This window comes from Peromyscus eremicus, chromosome 20 (genome assembly GCF_949786415.1).
Source record: "Peromyscus eremicus chromosome 20, PerEre_H2_v1, whole genome shotgun sequence".
Classification (NCBI taxonomy): Eukaryota; Metazoa; Chordata; class Mammalia; order Rodentia; family Cricetidae; genus Peromyscus; species Peromyscus eremicus.
The window spans coordinates 5,219,653-5,237,703 of NC_081436.1; the positions used below are offsets into that span (position 1 = coordinate 5,219,653).

The 18,051-nt window shown below is 45.8% G+C and overlaps 1 protein-coding gene and 1 non-coding gene across 5 annotated transcripts; one reads left to right on the forward strand and one right to left on the reverse strand.

The window, feature by feature from the left end:
* Nucleotides 1–221: 221 nt before the first annotated feature.
* Nucleotides 222–17,296, reverse strand: C20H12orf54 (chromosome 20 C12orf54 homolog). 4 transcript variants are annotated; one of them, XM_059247327.1, is made up of 10 exons: nucleotides 17,185–17,296; nucleotides 16,521–16,604; nucleotides 13,376–13,406; nucleotides 12,890–12,928; nucleotides 9,221–9,253; nucleotides 6,197–6,221; nucleotides 3,641–3,692; nucleotides 2,128–2,302; nucleotides 1,078–1,097; nucleotides 222–392 (listed from the first exon to the last, which is right to left on the reverse strand). In XM_059247327.1, exons 2-8 carry the CDS (start codon nucleotides 16,541–16,543, stop codon nucleotides 2,197–2,199), a joined length of 309 nt encoding a protein of 102 aa, XP_059103310.1. In that variant the 5' UTR covers nucleotides 16,544–16,604; nucleotides 17,185–17,296; the 3' UTR covers nucleotides 222–392; nucleotides 1,078–1,097; nucleotides 2,128–2,196. The 4 variants fall into 4 exon arrangements, with proteins under 4 accessions (XP_059103310.1, XP_059103309.1, XP_059103307.1 ...); XM_059247326.1 differs by having other exon boundaries at nucleotides 1,078–1,144; XM_059247324.1 differs by having other exon boundaries at nucleotides 1,078–1,253.
* Trnaa-ggc (transfer RNA alanine (anticodon GGC)) lies at nucleotides 2,870–2,935 on the forward strand. Its single transcript has one exon. It is a non-coding gene; the product is annotated as a tRNA-Ala (tRNA).
* Nucleotides 17,297–18,051: the final 755 nt, after the last annotated feature.

An 18,051-nucleotide genomic window follows, 5' to 3' on the forward strand; every position in this document is an offset into this window, starting at 1 on the left:
CCTTGAGACTATTTGGGGCACAGTGTGTTAGACATGAAAGGAGTCTTCAGTCCTCACTCCTGATGCCTTTTTTCTGCACACAAAAGGACACTCAACCCCACAAAGAACAAGAGACAGAGGATGAGTGCCCAAGCTGACTCAGGTATTCTCCCATCGCTCAGTGCTGTGACTTATCAACTCTGTCCTCACATCCCACCACCCAGGAAGAACCAAGATGACACTTGTTTACATCACATTTATTTGCTTCATTGTTTATCTGATGGATTCTTTGCTTGGCAGTTAAGATGTCCCTGGCTCTCAGTTGATTTCCAAGTTCCCAGTTGCTGCTGTAGACTCTGGTAATGAGGATGTCTGTCTCGTATGCTTTGTTTATCAGGCAACTGAGTTGAGCCCTGAAAGATAATGTACTGGTCAGGTGACTTGGAAGACGTGCTTGTGGTGATGTGACTAGCTTCAGGCTCCCATCCAGGCATCCAACATAAGTCAAGGGAAGAGAGCTACTACTATGGACTGTGTGGTGGAGCAGGCCCAGCTCAGCACCCTTGGTGCTGCGTACTTGCTGCCCTAATGGGAAAGATTTCTGCCTCTGTATCCGAATCAAAAGTAGGTTTTTGAGAGATGACCAAAGCTTTCTGACTGAAGTTGTTCTTTTAGAAGGATGTAGTCTTATTTTGAATATTAGAATCTTTGTGTATTTTGATTATTTATTGGGGGAAATGGGATAAACTATTTCAAAGAGGACACTTAAGACGATACATAGTCCCTGTTCTGAGACTCAGGCAGATGAAGTCAATTTTTTTCCATCACCCATAACGCAGGCTGTGTCTTGAGGAGGATTCTCTGAGAACCCCAGAGGCAGCCATGGAGAGGCAAGCAACTGAGGAAGTCTCCTGCATGCGGGCTTAAGACTCAGATGAGCTTAAGGTAAAGGAGCATTAAGAGTGTTGAGGAAATGGCCTGTTGGTTAAATAGCGTCCACCAGGGGGCACCACACTCAACTGCATTATTAAGAATCTGAAGGCAGTTGAGTGCCTTTCCATATTTATGTTTTTACCCACAAACAACTGCTACTCTCACCTTTAGTCAGAGGTGTCTCTCTGCAATGAATGGTGATCAATGAAAAGATGCATGGCCACTCCAGGTGCTCAAAGAGAATGTGACAGTTGAGTGTTCATCTCTAAACAGGATATTTATACCACCCCTGCTAAGGCTTAGGGGATGTTGCAGAAAAGGGGGAGGAAAGAATGTAGAAGCTGGAAGACAGGGAAATGGCCGTCAAACACTGTCTTGTGGGCCCATATGACACAGCCAGTATGGCCATGACCTCACAGCAGTTATGGCTACCTACAGTAAACCCACACAAGACTTGGTCAATCTAGAGTCAATCATGGGTTGGGGAAGATAGGACCCCTACCTCTCCCTACTGAACTGCCGACGGGTTCTGGGGGAGAGACAGTCATTTTTTTTTTCAGTGTTGTACACACTAAAGAGGCCACCAGGCTGCAATGGATAAGTCCAAAGCTGTGATCACACGAACAACTCTGGATAAACTCACTCCGTCTCAGCAAAACATCAGCAACAGCAACACCAAACGTCATGAATGTGGGAAGGGGGATGTAGGCGGATGTAGGGGGATGTAGGGAGGAGCAGATTGTAAGGTGGGGGAAAGACTAGAGGGGGTTATATGCTGTGTGACATTGTCATAAAAGTTAAAAAGAAGTCCATTATGCATGTCTGTCTAGTGTTTGACTCTTGATACTGAATTGCAAGTTTCTAAGATACTTTCTATAAGGAAACTATGGGCTTCATGTTCATTAGCATTTTAACCTCTCCACAGTTCCATCTCTATCTCTTGTTTTTCTCTGATTCTTGAACACTCTTTCCTATATAGAACCACCTATGGCTGGCACATTCTGTTTCGTTCTTTGTCTTGACCAGAGAGATCAAAAGAACACGGGCTGGTCCTGCCCTCATCTGTCTGCTCTTTCAGCCTTTGCTCTGGACTATCCCTGCTTGCTAAGGTCTTCCTCTGCCATGTTGTTAAGAGTATCTAGGAAGTCTGGGTTCCTGCTATAAATAGCAGAGTAGTCAGGAAGAGTAGGCGGGGAAGGGTATTTGAGTAAATACCTGGAAGAAACACGGGAGTCCTTCCTTGATGACAGAGTTAGAGTCTAGGGTAGAAGGTTGACTGGTCATTTAGTTAACATCCTTGGGTTGTAAGAATTGCTTCTGATGGCTACTCTCCAGAGTTGACCTGTGATCCTTATTTGGGGCTGTAGAGAAATCTGGAGGCTTGAAGCTTCTGTACCAAATAAGAGGAAAGGTAAATCATAAAGGAAGGAAATGCCAGTCCTGTGCCCCTTTACACTCTCTACTGTCTTTGAGCATTTACCCCAGTGGAAATGAGCCTCACTGATTCTGGGCTTCCAATTCCATGAGGAAAAAAACCCTTGTTGGGCATTAGGATTAAGAGTCATAACTCATCAGAGCCAAATGTTCATCGGGAAAATGCCTCTGGCTTGCTTCAGAGGAGTATTAAGATTAGACAATAGCTTTAGCAGAATTTTGGCCAATCGTTGTTCCTCATAGCAAAGGTCTATGATAATTCAATTCAGAGTTTCTGTAAAAACTTTTCACATATCAGTGTTCCTTACATGTTCAGCACTGATCAAGAGTAATTGCCAATCTGTTTACAAGGTATGTGTGTGCTGGTCATGGTGGTGTAGACCTGTAATTCTAGCCATGTAGGAGGCTGAGGCAGGAGGATTCCAAGTTCAAGGCCTGTCCAGGCTATTGAGTGAGTTTGAGGCCAGCCTGGGCAACTTAGTTAGACCATGTCTCAAAATGAAAAGTACAAGAAGAGAGCTGGGGATATAGCTCAGTGGTAGAGCACTTGCCTGGCAAGCATAGAGGCCTGGGTTCGAGCCCCAGTGCTGAATGGCTTTATTTTGTAGGGTCAGTGCTCTGAGAGGGACAAATTATGTTTAGATAGAGTCTAGGGAGCTCACCTTTTCCAGTTCTTGGCTTAGGCAGGGCCATACCTGAAACATGTCAACCAGATACTTTAAAAATATCTTTAATCCACCTGAAGTTTAATGCTGTAGTCTTTTTTCACTACTCATGGAAAAACTTTCAGGTGTCACTGTTGGAAATCATTCCTGATGCTTAAATCTCTAGATGGCAGCTGAATCTTGTCCTCTAGTCTGTGCCCAGTGTTGGAGTACAAGCTTCCATTAATTTATTTTACAACCTGCTAAGGAAGCCCTTGATTCCTTGTCATTCTTCATGACTTTTTTTTTCCGACTTGGTGTCTTTCTATGTGTCCTTATCATTAGCTTTGACATCACATGGGAAACAGAGAGACAGAACCTCAGAACTCAAGCCCACTCCCTGGTTCAATAAGGGGAATTTCCAAAATCTGTTCTAGTGAGGTCCAGATCTGACCGTGGGATTTCAGGAATTCCTGATGGGGGTTCTGGGTGGAGAAAGAAGCCTTGGCTTCTGCTTACCAGTTCATGCTCTTTCAGGAGGGCATGTATCACAACTATAGGCTTCGAAGGCAGGCTCATAGCTAGGTCACAGCACCCACATGTAGGTGGATGTCATCCATTTTTCAGACCATTAGAATAGGGTCACTTACCCAGTCCTGGGGGGTGCAGGTGGCATGGATGTCACAGAACGGTTGCTCATGCCTGAGGAAGGAGACATTCTGTTACAGGGGTCTGGAAATGTCTCCCCAGTTGCTAAGCTCCTATCTCCAGTTCCGGGTCTAGCCAGGCAGAGTGGGAGGGACCAGACTCACGTTAACATAGAACCGGTCAGAGGAGGTGGGATGTGGCACCAGATAGCTGTGAAGCATAGTCTGTTGTGGCCCTGGAGATCTGAGTAACCAGTGCTGCTGAGTCGACTGCCTCAGGCTCAGACACTGGAGGAGCCATTTCCTACGCTCGCCCTTTTTATAGCATTTTGGGGAGGGTAATGGGAAAGTGGTGTGTGTGTGTGTGTGTGTGTGTGTGTGTGGTGTGTGTGTGTAGACCAGAGGTCGAACTCACACACATGTTGTTCCTTAGGTACTGTCTACACTGCTTTTTGAGCCAGGATCTCTTACTGGCCTAGAACTCACCAAGTAAAGGTAGGCCAACAAGCCCCAAGGATCTACTGGCCTTCAGTGCCCCATCGCTGAGGTTACAAGCACATGTCACCACACTCAGCTTTTAAAACATGGATTCTGGGCTTGAATTCAGGTCCCCATGCTTGGATGGCAAGGATTTTACTGACAGAATTCTCCCAAGCCTGTGGATTTTATAATACTTGGAATTGGATACGACATATCCTCGAATGGTCTTGAACTCACTATGTAGCCAAAGATGGCCTTGAACTCTTGGTCCTCCTGCCTCTGCCCCCTGAGTGCTTGAATTATAGACATTTGTGATGCTAAGTATTGAAGCCAGGGCCCTGTGCATGCTAAATGAAAACTGTCACCAGTAAGCTACATTCCAAGCTGTGGAGAAATGGGTATATTCTCATCACTCAAAACTGATCCCGGGTTCCCCTTTAGGAAACAGAACTGCAATAGCAGCAGTTAGATCAGAAACCCACATTTTTTAGAGTGTTGACATTCATAGAGGGATTCCCAAGTTCCTACCTTGACTTCTTTGGAAGTCAAGTTTGCTTAGATAGAGAAGGACATCCTTCAAGTAGGAGTAAGTGTTGCCCTTTGCCTTTTGACCTTAGAGGTCACTATCCAAGAAAACACTCTTCAGTGACAATGTCTTATAACAGAGTCTACCAGAACGTATTTACTTGGGTGGGTGTCATGGACTAAGTTTGAAGACATATCAGAGGGACTCTTTTCTGAACTGCCCATATTTAAATATCCCCAAGATTTGTACTTCCATGAGTTCTGTTTTGTGGAAGGCCCCCACCCCAATATTCATGATACTGCCCTTTTGCCTACTGTACCCGGGCAAAGTGTCTTCAACCCTCTAATGGCATTTTGAGGTCCCTCAGTTAATCTCATTTCATCCTGACAGGCAGATCAGCAGCTTTGGCATCATGATAGAGACAGATCTGGATCCTCAGAACTCAAGCCCACCCTAAGACTCCTGCTTCCTAGCAAGAGACTTGGATGATTTGAATAAGTACAAACACTGAATGAACCATGACTGATGGGCTCTGTTCTGGCAGGAATAGAGGAAGGAACCCCAAGTGTGGCTTTGATGATAACTCCAGAGTCTTGAATATTTTGGGAACTAAAATTTGGGTTAGAGAGATAGCTCTGTGGTTAAAAGCAATTGCTGCTCTTTCAGAGGACCAGAGTTCGGTTCCCAGTACCCACAGTAGGTGGCTCATAGCCACCTCTAACTCTAGCATGTAGCAGATCTGATGACCTCTTCTGCCCTTGTGGGCACCTACACACACACATACACACACCCCTTAAAAAGAATTGCAACTTGGTCACTAATTCTGTGTAAACTCTCCACTACCCTATCCCTACTAAGCCCTTCTTCCCACGGAACTGAAAAGCCATTCTGCTCTGTTAGTTGTCTCTCCACTCTTGGAAGGAGCCATGACTAATTGAATGCTAAGAGTTCACAGTCTCTCAGGAGTCATTCCTTCTGTCTCAAGATCCTTCCATCACTGTCCAAGGGCTACAGACGGAATGCTGTGGTCCCTCCACAATCACATATTGAAACACCAATGTGATGATTTTTGGGAGCAGGGCTTTGGGAGCTGGAGTTCTCACAAATTGGATTAGTGTCCTTGTGAAAAACAACTCCCATGCCACCTCCAAGGTGGAAAAAAAAGTGAAAAGGCGAGCCATGATCCAGGAAGTAGCCTGGTTCTGGTCAGCAGAAGTGAGGCAGCTAACACAGAGGATTAGGCCCCATCAACCATCAAATCTGCCAGCAAATTGTTCTGGGATCTTCCAGATTCCAGAACCATGAGAAATAAGCGTCTGTTGTTTATGACAACAGTGTTAACAGACCAAGATACCAGGTCATTGGGCTGGATGGAGAAGAGAAGCGTGTTTATGGAGGCTTCAAGGAAAGCCAATGTTCCGCTTGATGTGAAGGAAGCCAGAGTCCAGCGATCATCCAGATGGCCGATCTTCACTTGAGACTTGGGATAAACCCCTTATTCTCAGACTCCACCCCTTATTCCCATATCCAAACCTTGGCATCTTTCTTTTTACCTCGAATCCGAGCATCTTCCTGAAGCTGAAAGAGAATGAGGATTCATGATGAGAGACTTACAAGGTTGGTACCCCTAGGTCTTCAGTGTGTTGGCCACAGACTAGCCAGAAGTAGAGGTAATTGTGGAACACAGATGTATGGTGTGGTGGTTTGAAAGAAAATGGCTCACAAAGGGAGTGGCACTACCAGGAGGTGTGACCTTGTTGGAGCAGGTGTGGTCTTGTTGGAGGAAGTGTGTCTCCGTGGACATGGGTTTTGAGATCTCATGTATGCTCAAGCCACGCCCAGTGAGTCAGTTCACTTCCTGTTGCCTGCAAGATGTAGAACTCTCAGCTCCTTCTCCAGCACCATGTCTGCCTGCATGCTGCCATGTCCCACCGTGATGATAATGGACTAAACCTCTGAAACTGTAAGTCACCAAATGTTTTCCTTTATAAGAGTTGCTGTGGTCATGATGTCTCTTCACGGCAGTAGAAACCCTAAGACATATGGGATGGAACTCTACATTCTCTAAAAGCAGAGTTTGTATTGCCTTTATATCTTTCAAAGCTGGCTGCTTCAGATAATCCTTCCCTACAACAAGTGGCCAGTAGATGGTGGCTAACAGAGATGGGAGCTGCAGCTCATTACTTAACAGCCCGAATGTGCATAGAGAGAACTGACTTATTTTGTCTCCTAGCTTTTCTGCTTTGGTTTTTCTTCCCCCCTTTGCTTTCCTCATGGTGTCTCCAGTGATTCCCTATAGACTTGAGAAGGGCCTTTGCAGGTCACGTCTACGTGCCTGAGCGTACACAGCTGCTGCTGGTTCATTGTGGTCCTACTGAACTCATGTAAGGCACCCAGATGGCTGCTCTAGTGTGGGTCTTAGTTGTCTTATCGGAAATAAGGCTTGTCCTAATTCCCACCTTTTATTCTCTCTCTCTCTCTCTCTCTCTCTGGTGTTTTTGAGACAGGGTTTCTCTGTGTGGTTTTGGTGCCTGTCCTGGATCTCGCTGTGTAGACCAGGCTGGCCTCGAACTCACAGAGATCCACCTGCCTCTGCCTCCTGAGTGCTGGGATTAAAGGTGTGTGCCACCTCCACCTAGCTTTCTTTTTGATCTTTTGAGATAGGGTGTCACTATTTAACTTTGGCTGGCCTGAAACTCACAATGTAGAGAGTCTGGCCTTGAACTCACAGAGATCCATCTGCCTTTGCCTCCTGAATGCTGGGAGTAAAGACATGTGTCACCATGCCTGGCTCTCCTGGTGAATTTCTTTTCTTTTCTTTTTTTTTTTTTTTTTTTTTTTGGTTTTTCAAGACAGGGTTTCTCTGTGTAGTTTTAGTGCTTGTCCTGGATCTTGCTCTGTAGACCAGGCTGGCCTCAAACTCACAGAGATCCGCCTGGCTCTGCCTCCCGAGTGCTGGGATTAAAGGTGTGCGCCACCACCGCCAGGTAGCTTTTACACTCTCTTTTGCTTGACTCCTTTCTAAAAAAAGATTTTTATTTTATGTGTTACTGAGTTTTTTGCCTGCATGTATGGCTGCATCCCATGCATGCAGTACCTGTGGGGACCAGAAGAGGACATCGTATCCCTGGAACTGGAGTTACAGTTTTGTTAGCTGCGTTGTGGGTTTTGGGAAACCTCAATAACTGCTCCTAATCACTGAACCGTCTCTCCAGCACCTTGCTTGTCATCTTAATATTTGAGTTAAAAAATTTCCCCTATACCATGACTAGGGGATCTAGTCTGAACCAACATGAAGGTGGGACTATGTCGGTATCACTCCAAGAGGAGGCACCACAGAGGCCTTCTGTGAGGTTGGGGGGCGGGGAGCAGATGGACTGTTAACTTCATATACACCCCGAGAAGCTACAAGTCAACACAAAAAAGGATCTCCCCCTCCACTAGCTCAGATTCTGTCTGCAGGAGACTGTGGTCTCAAGAAACTAAAAGTCTAGGTAGGGAGAAAGTGCCCTGACCTGAGAGGCAAAAACGGGCGGGACTATGACGTTTCTGATCTCTGTCCAGCGCTAGCTTTACCTAGCCAGAAGCAAAGCCTGCTGTGACTTTCAGGAGAATCGGTTCCAGACACTGTGCAGGACACACGGTGTGAGTACCGGACTACAGTACCGGACCGAGTTCCAGGGACCAGAGGTGATGGGGAATTAGGGAAATATTTTAGTGCCTTCTCAGCCTCCTTGCCAGTATTCCTCTCCAACTAGGAAGAGAGGACGATTGTTCTAAGACCCCAGGGGGCTCATAGTGTGTTTAGAGTCTAATTTTAATGAAGTTATGTCTTCCTTCGAGGAACAAAAGAAGTGTGTAAGGAAGTTTCTTGTTTGCCCTCATTATATGATATTTGTTTTATGATACTATACATGTTCAAAATTATGTTTCCTTCTGATTGTAGCCTATGCGAACAGTCTGTTAATAGGTAATTGTGAATATATATTATTATATAGATAGAGGAAAGGGGTAGGGAGAAGGCTAGAAGAGGGAGGGAGGGAGAGGGAGGAAGGGACAGACACACAGCAGGTACTTGACGGCTCTGAGGCGCCTCCGCATTTTGGACAAGCTCAGCCTCTGGGGAAAGGCCAGCAATATAGCATCTGCGTCATTAAAATGTTTAAATAGTTGATCAGTGTTTAGAAAACCAACTGAACTCTGCAGAGAGGACAAAAGTTTAGACCTGGGCTGTAATTCATATCTTCCCACAGTTAACGGGCACATCATCTCTCAAGGCCGTTTATCATGCTACTCAGAGGGTTCCTGTCAGTGTGGTCCCTGATCAGCATGTCATACGACTATATCAAGAATTCTGTTGAGAGAATTTCTGGTAAATTCAACCCTCCTGACCCTAGTATTTTACTATAATTCTTTGGAGGGAGTTGTTAGGCATCTTCTCGCCTCAGTTGCCTGGGGTGACGAGTCAGTCATATTCTTTGAAATGAACACCTTGGTAAGCGTTCACATCTCAGCAGAACATGGAGGAAAACTGATGTTAAAAGGCAGGGAATTAGAGAGTCAAAACTTAATCTCACCTCCTTTTGGATGCCCTTAAAGGCTGTTAGCACCTGGCAGAAGAAGAACAGACAGACAGAACAGATTAGTATTACAAACTATCACCTTATCACACAGGGAACTTATGTATAACACTAAGTGACCTAACCTCCCAGTTTATAGTATATTATTTTATATCATGATCTAATTGCTCCACTGTGTGTAGTGTGAACACCAACAGGCTGGGACTTTTTAGCCCCAGTAATAACCCACAATGACTTCAACTCTACATAGATCTCTAGGCCATTGCTCCATGTGGTGAGTGAATGTTAGTAATGTATTTAAGGAGGCCTGAAGAGAATGTTAGTGAAACTCAATATTTCATTTCTGTTGAATCAGTCCTTCTTTTGTTGAAACTGAGCACAGCTATTAAAATGAATACTGTTGGCCATGCTGGTGCCTGCTAGTAGGCCAGTGCTGAAGAGGGCGGGGAGAGGAATCTTGAATTTGAGGTCAGCCTGAGCTATACCTTTAAGGCCCTCTGGGTAAGATGGAGGGTTAGAAGTTGCCTCTCTGCGACAGGTCAGGGAGAAGGGTCAGGATGAATAAGAACAGACTGTTCTGCTGAGAGAACTTGAGGAGCACCGGAAACACACAAAGTTCTGTAAAATCTCCTGCAGAGAAGCAGCCGGCACCAGCCAGCAAATGGCACCTGATCACACTGGGATGGGGTAGACGCTGTTTTTCTATTGTTGTGAAGAGACAGACAGCACGTCAAGGCTACTTCTAAAAGAAAGCCTTTAATTGGGCTTGCTTATGGTTTCGGAGGGTGAGTCCATGGACCGTCATTGCAGGGAGAATAGCAGCGGGCAGGTAGGGCACTGAAGCAGGAGCTAAGAGCTTATATCTGATGGGGGGAGAGAGAGAGAGAGAGAGAGAGAGAGAGAGAGAGAGAGAGAGAGAGAGAGAGAGAGAGAGAGAGACTGGGCCTGGCATGGGCTTTTGGAGCTTCAAAGCCCATTCATAGAGACACACCTCCTCCAACAAGGCCACACCTCCTAATCCTTCCTAAACAGTCCACCAACTGAGAACCAAACACTCAAATATCTGAGCCTGAGGGGAACATTGAGGTCAGTAGAGGTGCCAGGAAGGTGCTCTAACCTACACCCCATCCCCAGACAGGAGCACTGTAATGTCTTAGTTACTTTTCTATTGGTGTGTTAAGCCACCGTGACCAAGGCAACTTATAGAAGAAATCATTTGTGTGGGGCTCAAGGTTTCAGAGGGTTAGACCATCACGGTGGGGAGCCTGGCAGCAGGCAGAGAGGGAGGGAGGGAGAGAGAGAGAGAGAGAGAGAGAGAGAACTAGGAATAGCATAGACTTTTGAATCCTCAAAGCCCACACCCCAGTGACACATCTCCTCCAACAAATCCACACTCCCTACTCCTTCCCCCCAAGTTCCACCAACCGAGGACCAAATACGCAAACAGATGAGCCTATGTGAGCTGTTCTCATTCAAACCACCACAAACATCAAGCTGGAGAGAGGCTGAGCAGGCTGTGGAAACACAATAAGCTGGGCATACCCAGATGGAAAGATGGCTGGGACAGCTCTGGCCTCAAGGCACTGGCATCAGTGAGACCCAAGAGCCTAAAGCTAAGAGTGTCCCGAGGAATGCACAGGAAACGGTACTCGCACTACCACCTGGCGAGTGAGAACATGGGGTGGGAGACACAGGCTGAACCTGTTGCAGTCCCCACAATAGGCACAATGGGCGTCTCTGGTGACAAAACCCCGCTGCCATCTGCCTGAGGGGACCCGGAGAAAAGGTGAACATGAATTTGAGTGGGCCTTCCTCATCCCACAGAACCTCAGCCACAGCTCTGGCTGTCCTGGAACTCTCTGTGTAGACAAGACTGGCCTCAAACTCAGAGACCCACCTGCCTCAGCTTTGAGTACTGTGATGAAAGGTTTGTACCACCACTGTGGGCTTGTATAAAATAATTTAATGGGAGCTATCTTGCACAGGGGATAATTCTTCTCCCAGAGGACATAGGTGTCAGATTAAAAACCCAAGGCCAGGTGTGCTGTAACCCCTCCAAGTTGTTGGTCAGAGGCATCCCAGGAGCCCTCAAGACAATAAAACTATTACCATTGCTCTTGAGTGCCCACCAGAAGCTGGTGGTAGAGCCCTATTGCTGAAGACCACATTCTTTGGTCATATGACATGGGGTTGTCAAGTTGGTGCTGACCAGAATACTTCCTCACTAGCTAGCTTTCACAGTACTAGAAAGTCTACACAGGCTGCTAGGGGAAAGGCATCAACAATCTTACCCAGCTGTGAACCCTGTAAACTACAGTGCAACCAATGTAGTATGATAGTCTGGTCTACATAGAGAGTTCCAGGACAGCCAGAGATGCATAGTAGAGAACCTGTCTCAAAAAGACCACCCCCTTCTCTTATATAAATATAAAATGAGTATGAATATAAAAAGAATTTTGATCTGTTCTTTTTTTCTCTGTCAGTTTTAAAAGACACCATTGACGTATGTAGTGATCTTTGTTGGCAGTTATTTATTTTCAGGACTTCAAATGTATCATTCCACATTTTCCTGGCTCTTAGCATTGCTAATGAGAAGCTATGGGCTTGAGAATAGCCTGGGCTACATGAAGTAGTCTGTCTGAAAAAAAAAAAAAGCAAACGACCCAAAAACCATAATAGACAAAGGCAAAAACTTTCTGAAAGGACTCCAACAGCACAGAAAATAACTCCAGGAGTTGACAAATGGTATTACATACATCAAAATCCGCACAGCAAAGGAAAGGGCCTGTAGAGTGGAGACAGCTACAGACTGGGAAAAGTCTTTGCCAACTCTACACCGGAAGGGGCTAATATCTAGAAAGAACCACACCCTCCCAAATCTTCCAATCAACAATGGTTAATAAACTGAACAGATGAGTCTCAAAGGGAGGGACAAAATATTCCGCAAACAGTTCAAACAGTACTTATTTTTAGCCTTCAGGGAAATTAAAACTACATTGGTTTCCATCAGTCTCCACATAGTGGTACACAAACACATTGCTATACAGAACACCACTAGCTGGAGTATTTTCTATCCATGATCCAGGAGGAGAAGATCTACACTCAGTTTATATCCTGACCCTTATCCCAAACACTTTGGAGCTTCTTTTCCACGGGGTTCCAACGACCTGTTACGGGGGGGTGAGGGGGGGAGTGTTGCAGGGAGAGAACTGGACTCACCCGCAGTGTTCTTCTTCACCCTGGGTTTTCACTTAAACCCTTGTAGATGGAGGTAGTGAATGACATCTAAAGAAGTTCTCTAAACTGGCTTGGAAATGCAGTCCCATTAGTGTTTACTATGCAGAATCAGCACAGCGCTGCATCACACTGAGCCCACGGGAGTGGCCAAACCTGCTCTTACAAGTCTGTGGCAGCCACTCAGCCCTAAGGGGTTCAACAGCTGAGACTAAACAATGCAAACAAGGACTGTGATCAGGGCCAGATTGGTGGGTGTCGGGAGCGGCACAAAGATGTACAGGTGTGGGTGCTTTTGAGGATTTGGGGCTCAAAGAGTGATAGAAAAAGACAGCAGGGAACGGGGTGACCTTCAGCACTAATCTGCCTAAAGGAAGAGAAATTAGCCCCGCCCCCATCACTGTGTTGTCAAAAGCAACCCTGTGCACTTACCTGGTCCCACAGGGTTTCAGTTATTGCCAACTCCCTTTCCTGTTGAAATAGCAAGATAAATCTTGGCAACATTATCCAAACTCTCCAAGAATCTGACCTGATGTAACATGGACGTGGTGGAATAAAAGGTATTTCTTGGAACTGAGGTGAAATTCTAAAAGTTACTCTATTTTTTCCCCAGGTAGCGCAGAGCCTTATAAACACCCAGTCTACATTGACCTGCTTTATCGAAATCCAGGAGCCTGCCCTGGGACTGTCATGTATAGAAATGGCATTGGAATTATGACCTGGCCTTGGTATCAGTGACCTGCCAGCCTTTCAAGCTCCTGAACCACAAAACCTATGTGCCACAAAGATACAATCTTTGCCACACAGCTTTTCTGCCTCCTGACCAGGGCCACCTCTTCTCTTTTCTCCCCAGAATCCAGGAGCCCCCCTCCCCCCACTCCCCACCAAGAAACCAACACATGTGACTGTCTCACCCACCTGTGCCTTTATTGTCTCTTCAATAGATGTACTGGAAAGAAAGATGATCGAAATGTGATGAGAAGCAGGGAAGGTAATTCAAAGTTTTCTCTTAATTGCACTGGACTAGTGAGAATTCTAAAATTTTAGGAAAAGTCATGATCCCCCCCTCTTATATCCCCCTCAGGACTCCATCTTCTTGGTATCATGGCTACTACAAAGAACTTTGAGAGCCCTACAGGGCAGTAGTGGGGAAGCGGCACCTCACCGTCCTCCTGCCCATCATAGCTACACCCCACTCTTGTCTTTGAACTGCCTAGGACCCTTTTGAGGAAGTACATGCAGTCATAAAACTGTTGCCTTTGTGTTCTGGAATGCGTTCTACTTTTCCTCCATGATTTCTGATGGGGTCAAGGCGCCATGCTGAGGAAGAACTTGAAAAAGTTTGCTATTCTGGGAAGCAGAACTGAAGGTCTTATTGTTTTCCTCAAGTGCCATTTATTAGAAAACACAATTCTGGAGAAAGAAGATACAAGGGGAAGTGGGTGGCACAGTGCATAGACATCTCTAAGTCAGGGGCAGAGTGTCAAAATAAAGTGAGCTGTAGGTGAAAAGCCGGTAGCACATCAATGGTCCACTAAGGTCTTATTCTTAAGTACTACTAGAGAGCCAGAGTCACCCTGGAGAGGGGTTGGATGAGTGTGGGGTAAGGAACCGGCAGACAGGAGAGGAATGGAGACGGGGGAATCATGGGCAATCACTAGCTACCGCTCTGTTGGCTCCTAAGGAAAGAAACTCATCTCAGGTCTCCTGGCCACATGGGGATTTGTGTAGGGATGACATACCAAAGAACCAGGGGATTGGAAGTGATCTGGAAGAGGCAAGGTTTCAGGCACCTCTGGATAGAGCCCCTCAGATAGGATTTGAAGAGGGGGAGATGATGGAGGGAAAAACATGTTTAAGAACCTGAGGACCCTGAGGTCTCTATCTGAGGTCCTGCTTGAACTGTTCCTGCCACAAGAATGTAGCCTTTCCAAGGGACAGCATGAAGGCCTATAACCCCAGGAAACCCAGGAACACAGAGGATAGCAAAGGATCCCCAAAGGATGTTGAGCCCAGAAGAGCGCTACTTAAGAGAGGACTCTTAATGAACATGTTTTCAGGATAGAACAGGGTAGAAATACCCCTGGGAGTCATCGAGTGACTCATGGCAGACTTCTGCTAGCTAGACTGTTATTTCTCCATGGAACCTGAGGACAGATGTTCCTCACTCCAGTTCAAGCCATGGTCCTTATTATAAAATACCCCCAATTCTTTCCCATGGGGATCTATGCATCTGCTCCAGGGGGTATAGAGAGAGAACAGAAGTAGGATCCACTCGGGCTTTGTTTTTAGAGGTATTTTGTTTTTAATTATGTGTAGATGTGTGTGTGTGTGTGTGTGTGTGTGTGTGTGTGTGTGTGTGTCTTTTCATGCAAGTGTGGGAGTCCTTGTAGGTCAGAGGCATCAGATCACCCTGAAACTGGAGTTTCTGTGATTGTAAGCTGTTTTGACATGGGTGCTGGGAATTGAACTTGGATCCTTTGCAAGAGCAGTGTATGCTCTTAACCACTGAGCTGTTTTTTTCCCCAGCCCATGTTGATTTTTAATCCAAATTCTTCTAAACAGAGATAATGACTAATTGTACTTGGTAAGGATAGTGGGACAAATTCTCTCTCTCTCTCTCTCTCTCTCTCTCTCTCTCTCTCTCTCTCTCTCTCTCTGTGTATGTGTGTGTGTGGTATTGACAGGAGACAGAGTGACAGAGATGGGAACAGAGAAAAGAAGAGAGGTGTACCAGGAGCAGGACAGAGGCAGACTCATGGAAGAATTACCTGAACGTAAGGCAGAAAAAGATTGAGCCTTCATGAACTGGGCACTGATCCATGTTCTGTCACCCATGAAGCAGCTGTGGGTGGCCTTACTCTGCTGAGCAGCAAACTCAGGCTGTGACACGTGCTTGCTAACAGGGAAAAGCTTGGATTCCAACCCAGGTCTTTTGATCCCACCGTAGGCTTTCGATTGCTGTAAACTGCGTTAGTCACCACAACCTGCTTGTTTTGTGGTTGAGTTCTTGGAAAGTTGATTATATTACAGTTAGAAGAATGGAATTTAGGGCCAGAATTCTAACCTTTTTTGTCAAGTCCCTTTGCCTGGATGAGTTTGTTTCCCATCTATACAGCAAGGGGAATGCCCTCAATTCTGGGGTTTGGAGAATGATGGAAAGCCTTTTAACAGTAAAGCTCATTTCAAGTATAACTGTGATCTGTGTTACCTTAGTGTCTTGTCCATGTCTGCTGCCACAACCAAACCAAACAAAAAGTCTGTTCTTAGTAGAGAACTCAAGAGTCTGCGTGGCTTATGTGCTTGCTCATATAAAATCACAAGAGAGTCACCATTTTGTTCTTGAGGTCAGCCGTTGTCCAGAAGACAACTCTTCTCATCTGCCAAGATTCAGGCTCTCGGTTCTTTGCGCAATCTCAGGCCTGAGACAAATTTAACCACTGAGAGCACTTAGGACAGGCAGTCTACAAACCGATGAGAGATCCCCCTCTCTTTCTCTCTCTCCTAATTCACACAAACTCTTACCTTGACACATCTGTCCTGTGCTTCAAGGACTTAAGTCAATTCCAGTTCCTTTCTGAAGCTTTTCTGATATATAAGCTCTCAGCAAACTTTCTCCCCTTACTTTAGCTAATGTTTTCTGGGTCTTGTATTTAGCTTCTTTTATTTAATAGAAATGTCTGTTTTTTGTTTTTGTTTTTGTTTTTGTTTTTTTAAATTATCCTAGTCCAAGGGAAGCATGGTGTTGAATGTCTGCCTTTGATTCACACTGGAGAGGACATAAAAGACTCAGAGAACATTGGCCCTGGAAATGATTGAGTGTTCTAAGCATGTCGTACTCAGCCAACCCTTGGAGGACTGGCATAACAAGCCCACCTTCTTGAATAGAACGCAAAGACTATTGATTGCCCCTTCTACCAAGGAGAGAAGGGGAACAGGAAAAAGTCCCCGTTTACTCCACCCTAGGTGCAGCCAGATGGAGATGGGAAGCAGGGAGCCGTTTTTCCTCCCATAGATACACCTAACCAAAGGGCCCTGGAGGGATGTTGGTGGCCCCACCTACCTTCTCTGCTGTTCAGATGCCATTCTTGCTTATGTTTTTGATATGGCCAGGCCTTTGGAGTTGAAGATGGAGACCGTTTAGGCCCTGAAATAAATAAGAGGAGACTCCCTTAGATGGATGGTGAGAAGAAAGCACTTACTCTCTGAGCAGGAAGCTGAGTCATGGCTTAAGTACTCCAGGAAATGTCCTTGTTTTGAGTGGGTCAGTGTGTGTGTGTGTGTGTGTGTGTGTGTGTATGTGTGTGTGTGTGTGTGTGTGTGTGTGTGTGTATAGTATGTATAAAGAAAGATAAAGGTGAGTAGAGGAGGCATTTGACCTAGGAAAGCTCACCTTCATAACTGGAGGAACTCACATTTAAGATGTAGGGGGCTGACCAGAGACTCCTTGAGTTGGGACCCAGGGCAAGGACAGAAAACAGTATATGATAAATTCAAAATTAGTCATCTATTGAGGGTGGACACATGGGTGGCGGTCAGTCAGCTCTAGCCTTCAAGTGCTTCGAAAAGGGGAAGGAGAACAGTAGTCAGTACACTTGAGCCTGTAAGGCCCAGATCTGGATACGGAACAAACCCTACTTTGATGGGTCCCATTCTACTTCTCTCACTGACACCCTTCCTCATCTTTCAAACCATCAGGGACCAGGCCACGTAGCCCAGACACTTACCTGGGCACACTTTGCACCCTTTCCCCCCTTAAGCCTTCTCCCCTTTGAGCCCCATATCACAGCAGACCCCCTGCTGTTAACCCATCCCTCCCAACACTTTGTGACGTCAGCTATGACATCATAGATGTGGGGCAATAGGCGCCCTCCTAGACTCACCTCAGGTGTTCTTACCTCTGCATGAAAATGGTGAAGTGAAGAGATGATATAAAATTTTAGGTTTAGTTTCTGGAGACTTTGGCTCCTTTGTTTTCCTCTATTAATTTTATGAAACATCCATTGATCCCCAGAGTGAGCCCCAATGTAGAATCGATCTTCTGTTTTGAGTTTCAAAAGAGGGCATGGAAAATCTGACTTCAAGATTTCAGTAAAGATAAACATTTTTGTTCTGAATTCCAGAAGGTTTTGACTTGGAAAATCACCAAAAACTGGTGAATAATAATGAATATAAAGCTAATATGCCTAAAAATCCTAAGATGCATTAGGACCAAGGTCTTGCTGCTTCTGTGATCAGACCCTGAGGAGGAGCAGCCTCAAAGAAGCCCTGTGTCAGTGTGGGACATTCCCAGCAAAGTAGGAACTTTGACATGCGTCCAGGAAGGCAGGAGCTGAGGTAGAAGAGCATTCCAGAGCCTATCATCTTCCTAGGTGATGGTGGGAAAGAGTCAAAGATGCCTCAGCAGAATCCCCAAAGATCTATCTGGAATTTGAAGTACAGTCACATTGCATTTAACTCCGTGATGAAATGGCAGGACAGACCCGGGCGATAGAAGTTTGGACATCTGGTCACCCTTATGCCTGTTTCCACCAGGATTTGTGGAAAAGGCTGGGTTGATTTTAGAACTTCTGCTGTTACTAGCGAGAGCACCA

Bases quoted from the DNA above. Each gene is read 5' to 3' on its own strand.
- C20H12orf54 (XM_059247325.1), bottom strand. From the start codon at position 16,543: ATGGCATCTGAACAGCAGAGAAG. The intron at 6,222-9,220 runs GTGAGATTAAGT...ATTCTCTTTCAG, and splicing joins TTAAGGGCATCCAAAAGGAG to CTTCAGGAAGATGCTCGGAT. The intron at 3,693-6,196 runs GTAAAAAGAAAG...CTCCTTCCTCAG, and splicing joins GGAAGATGCTCGGATTCGAG to GCATGAGCAACCGTTCTGTG.